A 17758-nucleotide genomic window follows, 5' to 3' on the forward strand; every position below is an offset into this window, starting at 1 on the left:
CCCGAAAAAGAAAAACTTTCACCATCATTCACTCCATCACTGTCTTGCCAGAAGGGTGCTTTACACTACAGTTTTTAAACTGCAACATTAACACCCCTCCTTCAGAGTGCAGGCACTGTACTTCCCATCTCCAGGACTCAAGTCCGGCCTGCCGGTTTCCCTGAATCCCTTCATAAATGTTACTTTGCTCACACTCCAACAGCACGTCAAGTATTAAAAACCATTTGTCTCCATTCACTCCTATCAAACACGCTCACGCATGCCTGCTGGAAGTCCAAGCCCCTCGCACACAAAACCTCCTTTACCCCCTCCCTCCAACCCTTCCTAGGCCGACCCCTACCCCGCCTTCCTTCCACTACAGACTGATACACTCTTGAAGTCATTCTGTTTCGCTCCATTCTCTCTACATGTCCGAACCACCTCAACAACCCTTCCTCAGCCCTCTGGACAACAGTTTTGGTAATCCCGCACCTCCTCCTAACTTCCAAACTACGAATTCTCTGCATTATATTCACACCACACATTGCCCTCAGACATGACATCTCCACTGCCTCCAGCCTTCTCCTCGCTGCAACATTCATCACCCACGCTTCACACCCATATAAGAGCGTTGGTAAAACTATACTCTCATACATTCCCCTCTTTGCCTCCAAGGACAAAGTTCTTTGTCTCCACAGACTCCTAAGTGCACCACTCACTCTTTTTCCCTCATCAATTCTATGATTCACCTCATCTTTCATAGACCCATCCGCTGACACGTCCACTCCCAAATATCTGAATACGTTCACCTCCTCCATACTCTCTCCCTCCAATCTGATATTCAATCTTTCATCACCTAATCTTTTTGTTATCCTCATAACCTTACTCTTTCCTGTATTCACCTTTAATTTTCTTCTTTTGCACACCCTACCAAATTCATCCACCAATCTCTGCAACTTCTCTTCAGAATCTCCCAAGAGCACAGTGTCATCGGCAAAGAGCAGCTGTGACAACTCCCACTTTGTGTGTGATTCTTTATCTTTTAACTCCACGCCTCTTGCCAAGACCCTCGCATTTACTTCTCTTACAACCCCATCTATAAATATATTAAACAATCACGGTGACATCACACATCCTTGTCTAAGGCCTACTTTTACTGGGAAAAAATTTCCCTCTTTCCTACATACTCTAACTTGAGCCTCACTATCCTCGTAAAAACTCTTCACTGCTTTCAGTAACCTACCTCCTACACCATACACTTGCAACATCTGCCACATTGCCACCCTATCCACCCTGTCGTACGCCTTTTCCAAATCCATAAATGCCACAAAGACCTCTTTAGCCTTATCTAAATACTGTTCACTTATATGTTTCACTGTAAACACCTGGTCCACACACCCCCTACCTTTCCTAAAGCCTCCTTGTTCATCTGCTATCCTATTCTCCGTCTTACTCTTAATTCTTTCAATTATAACTCTACCATACACTTTACCAGGTACACTCAACAGACTTATCCCCCTATAATTTTTGCACTCTCTTTTATCCCCTTTGCCTTTATACAAAGGAACTATGCATGCTCTCTGCCAATCCCTAGGTACCTTACCCTCTTCCATACATTTATTAAATAATTGCACCAACCACTCCAAAACTATATCCCCACCTGCTTTTAACATTTCTATCTTTATCCCATCAATCCCGGCTGCCTTACCCCCTTTCATTTTACCTACTGCCTCACGAACTTCCCCCACACTCACAACTGGCTCTTCCTCACTCCTACAAGATGTTATTCCTCCTTGCCCTATACACGAAATCACAGCTTCCCTATCTTCATCAACATTTAACAATTCCTCAAAATATTCCTTCCATCTTCCCAATACCTCTACCTCTCCATTTAATAACTCTCCTCTCCTATTTTTAACTGACAAATCCATTTGTTCTCTAGGCTTTCTTAACTTGTTAATCTCACTCCAAAACTTTTTCTTATTTTCAACAAAATTTGTTGATAACATCTCACCCACTCTCTCATTTGCTCTCTTTTTACATTGCTTCACCACTCTCTTAACTTCTCTCTTTTTCTCCATATACTCTTCCCTCCTTGCATCACTTCTACTTTGTAAAAACTTCTCATATGCTAACTTTTTCTCCCTTACTACTCTCTTTACATCATCATTCCACCAATCGCTCCTCTTCCCTCCTGCACCCACTTTCCTGTAACCACAAACTTCTGCTGAACACTCTAACACTACATTTTTAAACCTACCCCATACCTCTTCGACCCCATTGCCTATGCTCTCATTAGCCCATCTATCCTCCAATAGCTGTTTATATCTTACCCTAACTGCCTCCTCTTTTAGTTTATAAACCTTCACCTCTCTCTTCCCTGATGCTTCTATTCTCCTTGTATCCCATCTACCTTTTACTCTCAGTGTAGCTACAACTAGAAAGTGATCTGATATATCTGTGGCCCCTCTATAAACATGTACATCCTGAAGTCTACTCAACAGTCTTTTATCTACCAATACATAATCCAACAAACTACTGTCATATATATATATATATATATATATATATATATATATATATATATATATATATATATATATATATATATATATATATACATATATATATATATATATATATATATATATATATATATATATATATATATATATATATATATATATATAAATATATATGTATATATATATATGTCGTGCCGAATATGTAAAACTGGTCAATTAGCAAGAACCCATTTAAAAAGAAGTCCTTTCTGAAATTTTTCTCTTATACGTCTAAAGATATATTTTTTCATTAATGTTAATGTAAAAAATTTTAATTTTTCACCAAAAGAATCTTAGAAAGCTTACCTAACCTTATTATAACAAGAGCAATTTATTTTAGCCTAACCCTACTAAACATATTTTAAATACGTTTACAGTAATTTAATACTAAAGAAACATAGTGAAATATATTTTTTTCGTTAGGTTCAGAATGATTTTGGCGAAATTATTGCATACACAAATTTTCACTTGTCATATATGGCAAGATGAGCATTGCTACTTAAGCCAAGATCGCAAGTTCTGCCTATTCGGCACGACATATATATATATATATATATATATATATATATATATATATATATATATATATATATATATATATATATATATATATATATATATATATATATATATATATATATATATATATATATATATATATATATATATATATATATATATATATATATATATATATATATATATATATATATATATATATATATATATATATATATATATATATATATATACATATATATATATATATATATATATATATATATACATATATATATATATATATATATATATACATATATATATATATATATATATATATATATATGTATATATATATATATATGTATATATATATATATATATATATATATATATATATATATATATATATATATATATATATATATATATATATATATATATATATATATACAATTATAAATTTCTCACTTGCATATTTATCTATTTGCTATTTTCTTTTTCTTTACAGGAATTACAATAGAACTGCAGGTGTCGCCGGAGTAATTAATATTAACTGAATTTTTAATATCATCTTTGAAGGTTATGTGTCAGAATAAATATGAAATGTGTCGACACGAGATCCCCTGACGAGTTTCTTGTTCTGCAACTCGAAGATTAAAAAATCATATCTGCAACCCATTACTTTTCATAACTTAATAGTTTCCCCTGGAGAGACTTGCTTAAAACAATGAAAATAAACTGGAGAGACAGGAGATTATCACTACAGAAAACGGGTAGCTAAAAGTATGGTGGAAGATAGTGAAGAAAATTATTAATGGTTGAATATTGTGTCGAGGCCTGAAGAAAAGAGATAGGAAGGAAATGATTGTGGATTCCTGCACACCACCAGGGAACTTTTAGCAGACGCTCTTCACCAAATAAGGAGCTTTAGGGAAACTTTTAGCAGAGGCTCTTCACTAAATAAGGAACTTTCGGACGAAGTTCCCAACACATAACCGAACTTTCACTCGTGGGTCCCCATTCTAGAGATCCACCCCACAGACCAGAGAATTTTCAGCAGATGTTCCTCTCACGCCAAAAAACTGTCACGGAGCTTTCAGTATTGGTTTTCTACACATTATAGACACCTTCAGTAAAAAAATCCACAAACACCCAGAAACGTTCAGTATTATTTTCTCACACGCCGGAGAACTCTTAGTAAAAGTTTCCTACAGCCAGAAGGGAACTTTCGTTTGAGGTTTCCACTCATTAATGAACTTTTAACAGTGGTTCTCCACATTCCAGGGAACTTAAAGTTTTCTCCTTACATAACGAGAAATTTTCGCTTGTAGTTCCTCATGTGCTAGAAAGGTTTATGTAATGGATACCAAAATACCAGGAACTCCCAGTAGAACAGCTAAGTGGGTAGACTAAACTGTTGTTAGAATAGAAGATAGAAGTTAAAAAGAGTCAAATAAAAGTTTCGTTCCTAACTTGTGTTTAAAGCCGTACAGGAGTTAACTGATACATCCCTACCCATCCAAAGCTAATGTGGGACAGGTTATTAGTTGGGTGACTAGCTGATGCTTAGGTTCAGGTGCCCAGCATCTATCTAGGTTAAAGTGTCCAGCTCCTGGCTGGGTTGAGGTGCCTAGCTCCTACCTGGATTGAAGTGTCCGGCTCCTGCCTATATTGAGGTGTCCGGCTCCTGCCTGTATTGAGGTGTCCAGCTCCTGCCTGGATTGACGTGTCCAGCTCCTGCCTGGATTGACGTGTCCAGCTCCTGCCTGGATTGACGTGTCCAGCTCCGGCCTGGGTTGAGGTGCCCAGCTCCTGCCTGGGTTGACGTGTCCAGCCCCTGAAAGCACAAAATAATGGGCATGACAACGTTCTTCATCCTCCTGGCACTCCTAATTCTCGCACCTCAAGGTACGTATATCACGAATACACCTCTTGGAAGAAAAGATAAATTTCAATGATTTTTTTAGGGAGGGAGGGATTGTATTATTGTCTATACATTGTAAAAGATATCTAACAAATCGCAGGGAGTTATAGGAATGTTATTTATTCATTGCTGGTCTTAAAGCCTAGAGCAACCCTCCAGGTGGGTGTTGAGCACAATTTGCTTGTTTATTTATGTCAGTTACATGTGGAGGTTTTAAAGAACATGTAAGTCATTTGTATCTAGCCTTGAACAAATAATACGTTTTACTTCATTATTATAGATTGATGAAAGTAAAATTCTATGGTCTCTATGTCGTATATTAGATAAAGATGCACATTATTTGCATATATTTGCCTCTTCTTCTTCAATGATTATAACAATTTGCTATTGCTATATGAGAGGTTATCCTGCTTATTACATCTGTCGAAAGGTTAATATAACTCGTTCCCTTTTTGAGGAAGAGTAATCATCTGCAGCAATCATTTTAAGTGTACGAGAGGAGTGTATTGATGCACATTAGCTCTTCATGAACCTGTTAGCTCTCTGTCCCTCCTGGACAATCACTGTCTCTTCTGAACGTCCACTATCTCTCCTGGACTACCACAGTGTCCCTCGGACATCGGACGTGCCCACAGCGATCTCTCCAGCATGCCTAGTTCCTCTGTTAAAGACGAAAGGCAAACCTCAGCGATAAATTCCGGCTTTGCTGAAAAAGATGAAACTACATACTCCGAAATAAACAAAAGAGAGGAACAGGAGGTGAAGATCATGCTGATAACCACGGAAATGAATTAAAAGTTTGATTAGGTCATAAACTTTTTGAGACTAGGACAATTTGTAAGGAATAAAGCTTGTGCACCAAAAATAGAGTTCAAGAAATTTATGAGCCAGTGTGATTAAAAAAGTGGAACTCCAAAAGTCAGAGACTTACAATATAGCTTTTGTAGAAAGAGAAGACGGAGAAGGAAAGGAAGTTGAGCAAAGATTAAAGATAGAAACATGCAAGCCCATAGTTCTAGGGTAGAAAAAAGCACTGATCACCTCCTCCTTACCACGAGAGGAAAATTACGCCCGGGAAGACCCCAAAGCCAAGAGAGAAGATGAAAGATGTTTACAGACATTCAAGGCGAAGGGAGGAGGCCTCCAGATAATCAGTTGTCATTGGAATTGAAGGGTGGGGAATAGGAGCTTGTCAACGACTATATTTGCTTCTGATGACTGGTAAGGAACTGAGGATTCGGAAAGACATGATTGATATATTAAACCAAGGAGTATGTCAGACATGTAGGTAAAAAATAACTGTTCACGTCAGTAAAGGTGTGGAATGAAGGATGAAGATACATGAGCTTCTTCCAACTCTGCCTTCTTAGAATCCTACAGAAGAGACATAATGGCAATTTTAAAAATTAGGATCTGTGGGCTTGGGCTAGATCTTGAGGTAAGAAATATGAAACTGGGATCGGAGCTGAATACGTAAGAGTACTTTAATGGAACACCTGGAAATGGAACGACAGGTCACAAGGGTTTACAAAACAAATGGTTGACGATGTTACCGAAAAATTGAACACGGCCATCCAAAAAGACTTTTAAGAAATTCTGGAATTAATGTTGTAAACACATTTAACATTTCAAGAAAGATGGCAGTTGGGAGTCGCTTGATCAACACGGATCGTCGCCTTTAAAGCGCAAGGCCAAAAAGATATTCCTGTCAGGTGATCGTACGTAATAGTGTATTCCAGTAACTTCAGAGTCAGCCAAATTATTCCTTGAGAAGAAGTTCGTCGCAGCAGGTAGAGGTGTCATCGTTAGCATTTTCAAACATTAAATACTTGGAGCCATTTTATGTGGTCGCAGTTCAGAAGTTAGTTCAGTATGGAAAACCCTCACATTATCAACAACTCACTTTTCCAATAGAAAAAAAAAATGCCCATCAGAAAGAATTAAACAAACAAAAAAAAAACATATATTTATTATCCCTAATCATGTCTGGTGCAGAAAATGGTCACTGACATGATTAAAATATTTTTTTGTAAATAAATAAAAGAAATTAAGAAGTTCTCAAGGTTATCACACTCGAAAGTAAACTCTTACCTCGAACTCTTCCTACAGGACTCTCTAAGGGAAGTTTCTATGGCGACTACGACTACACGGACGTCGTCTACTACCAAGAACAAGGAATTGAACCACCCACTTTCTTGGCAAGACCCCAGACGTTCAGAGTTGAGGTGGGCCAGTCTGTCATCATACCGTGCGACGTGGAAAACCCAGGTTTGTGGGCATATTCCATTCTCTGCCTGTTCCCGCTTAAGTGATTTTTCCATAGCTAGATTTTTGTTTTGTTTATTGCTCTTAATAACGATATATTGATATAAAAACATACCCAGCAGAAATACGGTAATACCCATCAGTATATACGTATTTATAAAGCTGAATGAAGGGTAAGAATATCAGTACGTATAGGCAAAAACAGCACCAACAGACGTAGCCCCGTGGTGAGAGGTGCGTCTCTCAATACTGAGATCCGGAAATCAAATCCCTGTACTAAAAGATAACAGGCAAAGACAGTAATTCAATCAAATTATAGGCATCATATTTTAACATATATAAAGCAAGCCGTTTTTTAAGAAAAGTTACGAGCAATTGAAGGTGGTATCTGTGGCAGTTTTCTAGTGGTATGTTAGACTGATATGAAAATTTAGAAAATTTTATGATTGTAATAGATCTAGTAACTAAAGAAAAGTGAGACTAATTGTAATGCTCTATATCCATCGTTGGTGCAAAATTAAAACGAATTACTTAATTTATGTTATAAAATGAGATGCACAGCCTAAGCATAACATGGATTTAAGCGTTACCACTATGTTCTTACTTGCCTATGTTTGGGATCCTCAGGTGGGAGGAACAAGCTAATCATCAAGAAGGTGCCAGCCAGTGGGGGAAGTGAAAAGCTACTTTCAGTAGGAAGTGACAGAGTGACCCCAGACGCCAGGATAACTGTGGACGGGTCCCGTCTCACCATCTCCCACACTCGACTGAGAGATGCTGGTACTTTCATCTGCCAATTCGACCTGGAGCCGCCCGTCCAGTTGAGGCATACCTTGGATATCCAGTACGCGCCCTCCATCAGAGCCTTGGTGCCCCGGGAACAGCGAGTGGCCAAGGGCAACACCGTCTTCCTAGAGTGTAAGGCACAAGGCAACCCTGAACCCGTCATTCGTTGGTCCCGTAAAGAAGGTGACTTGCCCTCGGGTCACCGTACCGAGCAGGTAAGCCACGACAAATGGTAACAATAAGAAGACAAACAGCAAAAGGAGACCATCATTAGTATATAACTTTTCACTTACTTGATAAAGCTTCGTGCAGGTAAAATGTCGAACTAATAAAGGTCTCTTTTTGCCCAGTGTATTTATTACGAAACATTATTTTAGGTGTCACTCTCATTGGGTTCTTAGTCTGTTTTTGTGTGTATGAAAGTGAGAACCCAGTGGGACAGATATATGCAACATCGGTATAAGAAATCCGTATATTTTGGTCACAGTCAGAGACCCTCTTCGGCACAAAGGTACAAAGAGAGCTGGCTGGCGATGTATGTGTATATATTGCATTTTAGGTAGATCAAGCCAACTTGGTATAATTGGAACGTACTGTTTTGCTTAACACACCAAATAAGAAACTTACATTTGCAATGTAATCAGTCTACACGTTACAGATTCCTACATTTTTCATTCATAAATAATAAAGCTGCTTAAACATAGGCTAATCGTAGATAGTATTTTCTAAGGAATATTAGGGACCAAAGTAGCAATCTCTCTGTTGAGAGGCCACAACTAATATCACCATTACTACACCCTCCTCGAAGGGTCATATTAAAATTAAAATATATATTTTTCTTATCCTGGTCGCCAACATCATGATAGGGAGAGAGATTAACCCTGGAAGCTGTGGACCGTCACATGGAGGGTACTTACCTCTGTACTGCCGACAACGGTATCGGGGAACCAGCCGCAGCTGACATGTCAGTCACTGTCGAGTACCCGCCGGAAATAACAGTGGAGAATGTAAGTTATTTTGGTTCAGAAGATAATGCCAATATATATATATATATATATATATATATATATATATATATATATATATATATATATATATATATATATATATATATATACATATATATATATATATATATATATATATATATATATATATATATATATATATATATATATATATATATATATATATATATATATATATATATATATATATATATATATATATATGTCGTGCCGAATATGTAAAACTGGTCAATTAGCAAGAACTCATTTAAAATTAAGTCATTTCTAAAATTTTCTCATATACGTTTAAAGAAATACTTTTTTCATTAATGTTGATGTAAAAAAATTTAATTTTGCACCAAAAGGAACTTAGAAAACTTACCTAACCTTATTATAAAAAGCGTAATTTATTTTAGCTTAGACCAACTAAATATATTTTAGATTTGCTTACAGTAATTTAATACTAAACAAACACAGTGAAATATATTTTTTTCGTTAGGTTCAGAATGATTTTGGCGAAATTATTGCATACACAAATTTTCACTTGTCCTATATGGCAAGATGAACATTGCTATTTAAGCCAAGATAGCAAGTTCTGCCTATTCGGCACGACACATATATATATATATATATATATATATATATATATATATATATATATATATATATATATATATATATATATATATATATATATATATATATATATATATATATATATATATATATATATATATATATATATATATATGTATATATATATATATATGTATATATATATATATATATATATATATATATATATATAGATATATATATATATATAACGAGCTTGTTTGTTAGCTGTCGCTACTAGGCCGCTGTGTGAGTGAGAGCGAGACGTGGGCCGACAGGCTGGCGTGCCTACGAGAGGCCTGGTTCCAAGGGCAGCACCAGCATGGCGCGAAATATGAACTAAGCTGGCAGACAGCATGGGCTGTCTGTGCAGACAGTACAGGCTGTCTACATACGCTCGGCCACCTACCGCTCGTCATCCCGACGCGACAATACTGGTGGTAAAAGGAGCTCGGTCTCTCTCTCGTAGGAACAGGGCACAGAACACAAAATAAAAACATATATATACATATGAATATGGAAAAAAAAACTTCCTACAGGGAGGGAAGAAAAAAACATGTGGGGTGTGCTAAACATCGTGGTCAAAGGCAGTGAGCATCGATGGGCATCACTGCACACCTTCCTGCGTCTGGACAGATACCGCAACACAGGAGACATCGTTGCGGCTGAGCTGTGACGTAACAGGGTACGGTCTCCTCTGGAACGGTGAAGCAGTCATCGTAGGAGTCGCTGCAGGTTTTCACTCAACCTGGGGCACAACATGCTGGTGCCCTCGAGTGAGGCGTCGACAAAACTCAGGCAACAGGGCAAGACTTCTGGCAAGCGACTCAGGACACTTCTCGACTGGTACTGTCGCTGGGCTGTCACTGGCGGCGAGCGTGGAGAGAGTTGTGGAGCGAGTCGTGGCAGAGACGACTGGGCGAAACATCTGGGAGTCGTAACATCATACACCAGACTGCAGTGAGAGAGCTAGCAGTCAAAGTGACATCTTCTTTGTGCAGGCTGCTCACTGAAGCTTGTGACACGAGGCTGACACAGCGCCTGCCGACAGGGCTGACTGCGGCTTGACGAGTATCATCTCTCGACAGTTGGAGTTATAGCAGAGGTTAGTCTAAGCATCCCCAGACTTGTTTATCTACATATAACTGCACTCTGAAGGTCTGGAGGTGAAGTGAAACAAATCTCGATGGGAATCGTAGCAGGTACGATTCTGCAGAACATCACGAGCGACGAGCATAAAAGCTTTCTGAACAAGAGGGCTCATACGCTCAGGGCTGAGTAATCAGCTGTCAAACGTACTGGTCACACGGGTGACTTAGCACAGTGGTGCTACTCAGGTCTGGCTCAGACCTCACTGGACACACGGAAACTTTAAACACACTGCTGTACATACGGTACACTAACATGTGAGAACACTGACTGAGAGGAATTAATTAACACACGACATATTTTCTCTCAATCTTCTCGACAATATTAAAATAATTACTAGAAACACTCGATGTGACATCATGTGATGTCAGGCGTGAAGACGTCAGCAGCACTGACGTCAGCAGACATCTCGAGGTGACGTCAGCAGCACTGTGACGTCAGCAGACATCTCGAGGTGACGTCAGCAGACATCTCGAGGTGACGTCAGGCAGACTTCGTGACGTCATGAAGTCGGGCAGCATCGTGGGTGACGTCAATGTGATGTGGGCAGCAGACCACAGCATGTGGCCTGGGACATCTGGGAACTCACGTGGCTGGTAGATCCACGTGACATCGCCCACACCCACATGGCGTCGTGATCCACGTGGTGTCGTGATCTACGTGGCATGCTGATCCACGTAGCTTCGAGTGGCCTCGGGCACTCGGATACACAGCTCTGGCAATGAATTCACATGGAAAACAGCAGAAAACACAGCAGAAGGAGTGGGCAGTGGTGAGTGTATAGTAGTGTGGTGGCGAGGAGCGTGGGTGAGTGTATGGCAAGGTGAGGAACAGCCACATCCTCTCCTCTCCTCCACCACCCACAAATACGTAGAGAACTCACACTGGACGCAGAAATCACCACAAAACTCACCTCTGGCTTGCTGAAACAGCTGTGCTGAGCTGAACAACAACAGCAACAGCATACAAGTGATGCTGAACACGTGACTTGAGAAACAGCGTGGGACACTGTAGCATGGGACGCTGTAGCGTGGGGTCACTTACAATTCTCGGAGAATTTCGGCAAATTTCGGCCTGGATCCTGCTTGTACCTGTGTCTGGATGCTCAAACGTGCAGACACGACATCAGGATAACTCGTTGAGAGACGGATGCTTCTTGTGTAGGGTGATGAAGTGAAGATGACTTCATACCTCTTCCTCCCTCTCTCCAGGCAAACACAACTGCTGTGAGCACTGCTGTCACCATTTATAATGGGTTGTTTGGTAGGTGCTGCAAGCGTCCTGCTTGTACCTGTGTCTGGATGCTCAAACGTGCAGACACGACATCAGGATAACTCGTTGAGAGACGGATGCTTCTTGTGTAGGGTGATGAAGTGAAGATGACTTCATACCTCTTCCTCCCTCTCTCCAGGCAAACACAACTGCTGTGAGCACTGCTGTCACCATTTATAATGGGTTGTTTGGTAGGTGCTGCAAGCGGGTGTGAATGATACGTCTTCGGAGGCTTCTTACTTTATTATTAAGTCGTGGTGGGTGCACAGGCTTGTGTTGTGCCCATGGCCCGGGCAGGGCCATCCCACGAGAGAGAGCTGGGAGGCCTTGTGTGTTGCTGCTAGGCCGCTGTGCGAGTGAGAGCGAGGCATGGGCCGACAGGCTGGCGTGCCTACGAGAGGCCTGGCTACAGAGGGCAGCACCAGCATGGCGCAAAATATGAACTAAGCTGGCAGACAGCATGGGCTGTCTGTGCAGACAGTACAGGCTGTCTACATATATATATATATGTATATATATATATATATATATATATATATATATATATATATATATATATATATATATATATATATATATATATATATATATGTCGTGCCGAATAGGCAGAACTTGCGATCTTGGCTTAAATAGCAACGCAGATCCTGCCATATAGGACAAGTGAAAATTTGTGTATGCAATAATTTCGCCAAAAGCATTCTGAACCTAACGAAAAAAATATATTTGATTGTGTTTGTTTAGTACTAAATTACTGTAAACGTATTTAAAATGTATTTAGTTGGGTTAGGCTAAAATAAATTGCTCTTATTATAATAAGGTTAGGTAAGTTTTCTAAGATTCTTTTGGTGTAAAATTAAAATTTTTTACATTAACATTAATGAAGAAAATATATCTTTAAACGTATAAGAGAAAATTTCAGAAAGGAATTAATTTTAAATGAGTTCTTGCTAATTGACCAGTTTTACATATATATATATATATATATATATATATATATATATATATATATATATATATATATATATATATATATATATATATATATATATATATATATATTTATATATATATGCAAAACAACCACTCTGAAAGAATAGAGAAATTCCAAGCGCTTTCGTGACTACTCACATTATCATAGTTCCTTGATAATGTGAGTGGTCACGAAAGCGCTTGGAATTTCTCTATTCTTTCAGAGTGGTTATTTTGCATATTCTGAAATCACCTGTTTACTGTGATCTTATTGCATATATATATATATATATATATATATATATATATATATATATATATATATATATATATATATATATATATATATATATATATATATATATATATATATATATATATATATCTCGTGAGTAGTCACGAAAGCGCTTGGAATTTCACTACTCTTTCACAGTGGTTGTTTTGCATATTTTAAAATCACCTGTTTACTGTGATCTTATTGCATATATATATTCAAGGTTAATGTGTCCCTTGGTATTTTGATTGATCTCTAGACGTTAAAAATAACAGAATCATTGTCTAATTGTTTTCATTCAACTGTTCAGGCCATCGTGAGAACAGGTGTGGGAGACCATGTGGAGCTGGTGTGTGTGGTTCATGGTCGCCCGCCCCCAGATGTAGTCTGGACCCACAACGGCAGCCCACTGCCAGATACCATTATGGACACCCAGTTGCACTTGCCACAGCAGACCACCCACACCCGCACCTCCTACCAAGCCCACCTGAGCCAGACTCATATTGCCCACCGCCACATACTCACCATCAATCCCGTGAAGGAGGACGATATCGGTACCTACATCTGCATAGCAAATAACTCCCGCGGCCAGAAAACCGCTCCCATAGAGGTGACGAGTGAGTTATCTGATATTGTGATATGTTTGCTTCAAAGTTTTGAGCAGCAATTCTTATATCTCTTGAGGCTTTTGAGGTACATCTACTAGTTGTTTTGCATGTTGAGGTACAAGGTATGTAGAGTTATGTAATGCGGCGGGGGTGGGGGGGTGGGAGAGAGGGTGTTATGGAACGATGCTTCGGACAGCGCAGCTACCTAAACTCATCAAATTTGGTCTGCTTTATAAATTGATGCTTATCTTTCCCACTCGTTTATAAACAATTTCTGTGGCATTTGAGGAGATCCTCAACAAATCTGAAAGTAAAATACTTGCCATCACATAATGCTCACAATTGTCGTTTCGCAGTTCAATGTGATTGCATTAGTTATTTGTCTTGGTGTCTGTAGCATCAAACAATTGAAAAAATAACAATTAATGTGGAGAAAGCTTATATTTTAGATGATGTGCTACTCAAAACTGACTTTTATCAAGTCTTCATAAAGTTTTGTAAAGTCCTGATAAAGCTCAAGCTCTAACGAAGCATCTAAAGTGTTGCTCTGTGTTACATGTGTTTCTACCAATTGTCTGGTCACAAATTACGAAGATAGTTTCCACTGGCAGGCCTCTTGAAATTATTGTGCCGCCTCTCTCTTTCATCTTTCTCTGACGGTTTGATCCAGGGATATCTGAAATTACCTTACACTCTTACTTCATTACCAGGGACCTCTTGGTGCTGGCTCTTCTAAAGTCACTTTGCACTCCTCCAACCAACAGGCCTGCCCAAGCCTCCCCAGGTGACGAGCAGCCCAAACGGAGGGGAGAGCACCAGATACACACTGACTTGGGAGACTGAAAGTTACTACCCCATAACCGAGTTCATTATTAAGTACCGCAGGACCCACATGGATGCCTGGCAGGTAAGTTCCTAGAACTCTCCACTTTACACTAAGCATGCAACAATATATATATATATATATATATATATATATATATATATATATATATATATATATATATATATATATATATATATATATATATATATATATATATACATATATGTAAGTAGTAGGTTGGTAGACAGCAACCACCCAGGGAGGTACTACCGTCCTGCCAAGTGAGTGTAAAACTAAGCCTGTGATTGTTTTACATGATGGTAGGATTGCTGATGTCTTTTGTCTGTCTCATAAATATGCAAGATTACAGGCATGTCTTGCTACTTCTACTTACACGTAGGTCACACTACACATACATGTACACATTTATTTATACACACTCATCTGAGTTTTCTTTGATTTTATCTTAATAGTTCTTGGTCTTATTAATTTTCCTTTTATATCCATGGGGAAGTGGAATAAGAATCTTTCCTCCGTAAGCCATGCGTGTTGTAAAAGTCAACTAAAATGCCGGGAACAATGGGCTAGTAACCCCTTTTCCTGTAAAGATTACTAAAAAGAATAAGAAGAAGAAAATTGTCAAAGTGGGAAGTCTGAATGTGCGTGGATGTTGTGCAGATGATAAGAAAGAGATGATTGTGGATGTTATGAATGAGAAGAAGCTGGATGTCCTGGCTTTAAGTGAAACAAAGCTGAAGGGGGTGGGAGAGTTTCAGTGGAGAGGAATAAATGGGATTAGGTCAGGGGTTTCAAATAGAGTTAGAGCTAAAGAAGGGGTAGCAATAATGTTGAAGGATAAGCTATGGCAGGAAAAGAGGGACTATAAATGTATTAATTCAAGGATTATGTGGAGTAAAATAAAGATTGGATGTGAAAAGTGGGTTATAATAAGCGTGTATGCACCTGGAGAAGAGAGAAGTGTAGAGGAGAGAGAGAGATTTTGGGAAATGTTGAGTGAATGCGTGGGGAGTTTTGAATCAAGTGTGAGAGTAATGGTGGTTGGGGATTTCAATGCTAAAGTGGGTAAAAATGTTATGGAGGGAGTAGTAGGTAAATTTGGGGTGCCAGGGGTAAATGTAAATGGGGAGCCTTTAATTGAGCTATGTGTAGAAAGAAATTTGGTAATAAGTAATACATATTTTATGAAAAAGAGGATAAATAAATATACAAGGTATGATGTAGCACGTAATGAAAGTAGTTTATTAGATTATGTATTGGTGGATAAAAGGTTGATGGGTAGGCTCCAGGATGTACATGTTTATAGAGGGGCAACTGATATATCGGATCATTATTTAGTTGTAGCTACAGTTAGAGTAAGAGGTAGATGGGAAAAGAGGAAGGTGGCAACAACAAGTAAGAGGGAGGTGAAAGTGTATAAACTAAGGGAGGAGGAAGTTCGGGTGAGATATAAGCGACTATTGGCAGAACGGTGGGCTAGTGCAAAGATGAGTAGTGGGGGGGTTGAAGAGGGTTGGAATAGTTTTAAAAATGCAGTATTAGAATGTGGGGCAGAAGTTTGTGGTTATAGGAGGGTGGGGGCAGGAGGAAAGAGGAGTGATTGGTGGAATGATGAAGTAAAGGGTGTGATAAAAGAGAAAAAGGTAGCTTATGAGAGGTTTTTACAAAGCAGAAGTGTTATAAGAAGAGCAGAGTATATGGAGAGTAAAAGAAAGGTAAAGAGAGTGGTGAGAGAGTGCAAAAGGAGAGCAGATGATAGAGTGGGAGAGGCACTGTCAAGAAATTTTAATGAAAATAAGAAAAAATTTTGGAGTGAGTTAAACAAGTTAAGAAAGCCTAGGGAAAATATGGATTTGTCAGTTAAAAACAGAGTAGGGGAGTTAGTAGATGGGGAGATGGAGGTATTGGGTAGATGGCGAGAATATTTTGAGGAACTTTTAAATGTTAAGGAAGAAACAGAGGCAGTAATTTCATGCACTGGTCAGGGAGGTATACCATCTTTTAGGAGTGAAGAAGAGCAGAATGTAAGTGTGGGGGAGGTACGTGAGGCATTACGTAAAATGAAAGGGGGTAAAGCAGCTGGAACTGATGGGATCATGACAGAAATGTTAAAAGCAGGGGGGGATATAGTGTTGGAGTGGTTGGTACTTTTGTTTAATAAATGTATGAAAGAGGGGAAGGTACCTAGGGATTGGCAGAGAGCATGTATAGTCCCTTTATATAAAGGGAAAGGGGACAAAAGAGACTGTAAAAATTATAGAGGAATAAGCTTACTGAGTATACCAGGAAAAGTGTACGGTAGGGTTATAATTGAAAGAATTAGAGGTAAGACAGAATGTAGGATTGCGGATGAGCAAGGAGGTTTTAGAGTGGGTAGGGGATGTGTAGATCAGGTGTTTACATTGAAGCATATATGTGAACAGTATTTAGATAAAGATAGGGAAGTTTTTATTGCATTTATGGATTTAGAAAAGGCATATGATAGAGTGGATAGAGGAGCAATGTGGCAGATGTTGCAAGTATATGGAATAGGTGGTAAGTTATTAAATGCTGTAAAGAGTTTTTATGAGGATAGTGAGGCTCAGGTTAGGGTGTGTAGAAGAGAGGGAGAATACTTCCCGGTAAAAGTAGGTCTTAGACAGGGATGTGTAATGTCACCATGGTTGTTTAATATATTTATAGATGGGGTTGTAAAGGAAGTAAATGCTAGGGTGTTTGGGAGAGGGGTGGGATTAAATTATGGGGAATCAAATTCAAAATGGGAATTGACACAGTTACTTTTTGCTGATGATACTGTGCTTATGGGAGATTCTAAAGAAAAATTGCAAAGGTTAGTGGATGAGTTTGGGAATGTGTGTAAAGGTAGAAAGTTGAAAGTGAACATAGAAAAGAGTAAGGTGATGAGGGTGTCAAATGATTTAGATAAAGAAAAATTGGATATCAAATTGGGGAGGAGGAGTATGGAAGAAGTGAATGTTTTCAGATACTTGGGAGTTGA

The 17758-nt window shown here is 38.6% G+C and overlaps 1 protein-coding gene across 3 annotated transcripts in view; it reads left to right on the forward strand.

The window, feature by feature from the left end:
- Positions 1–17758, forward strand: part of LOC128688785 (protein amalgam) — a 47440-nt gene that overhangs the window by 13121 nt on the left and 16561 nt on the right. The window contains exons 2-8 of one of the 3 annotated variants that reach the window (XM_070085439.1): positions 3556–4748; positions 4849–4955; positions 7081–7239; positions 7864–8237; positions 8889–9029; positions 13619–13925; positions 14681–14823. In XM_070085439.1, the coding sequence (XP_069941540.1) occupies positions 4901–4955; positions 7081–7239; positions 7864–8237; positions 8889–9029; positions 13619–13925; positions 14681–14823 (1179 nt within the window). In that variant the 5' untranslated portion in view covers positions 3556–4748; positions 4849–4900. Of the gene's footprint in view, positions 1–3555; positions 4956–7080; positions 7240–7863; positions 8238–8888; positions 9030–13618; positions 13926–14680; positions 14824–17758 lie in introns of all 3 variants that reach the window. The other 2 variants (XM_070085437.1, XM_070085438.1) reach the window with 2 other exon arrangements.

This window comes from Cherax quadricarinatus, chromosome 16 (assembly GCF_038502225.1).
Source record: "Cherax quadricarinatus isolate ZL_2023a chromosome 16, ASM3850222v1, whole genome shotgun sequence".
NCBI lineage: Eukaryota > Metazoa > Arthropoda > Malacostraca > Decapoda > Parastacidae > Cherax > Cherax quadricarinatus.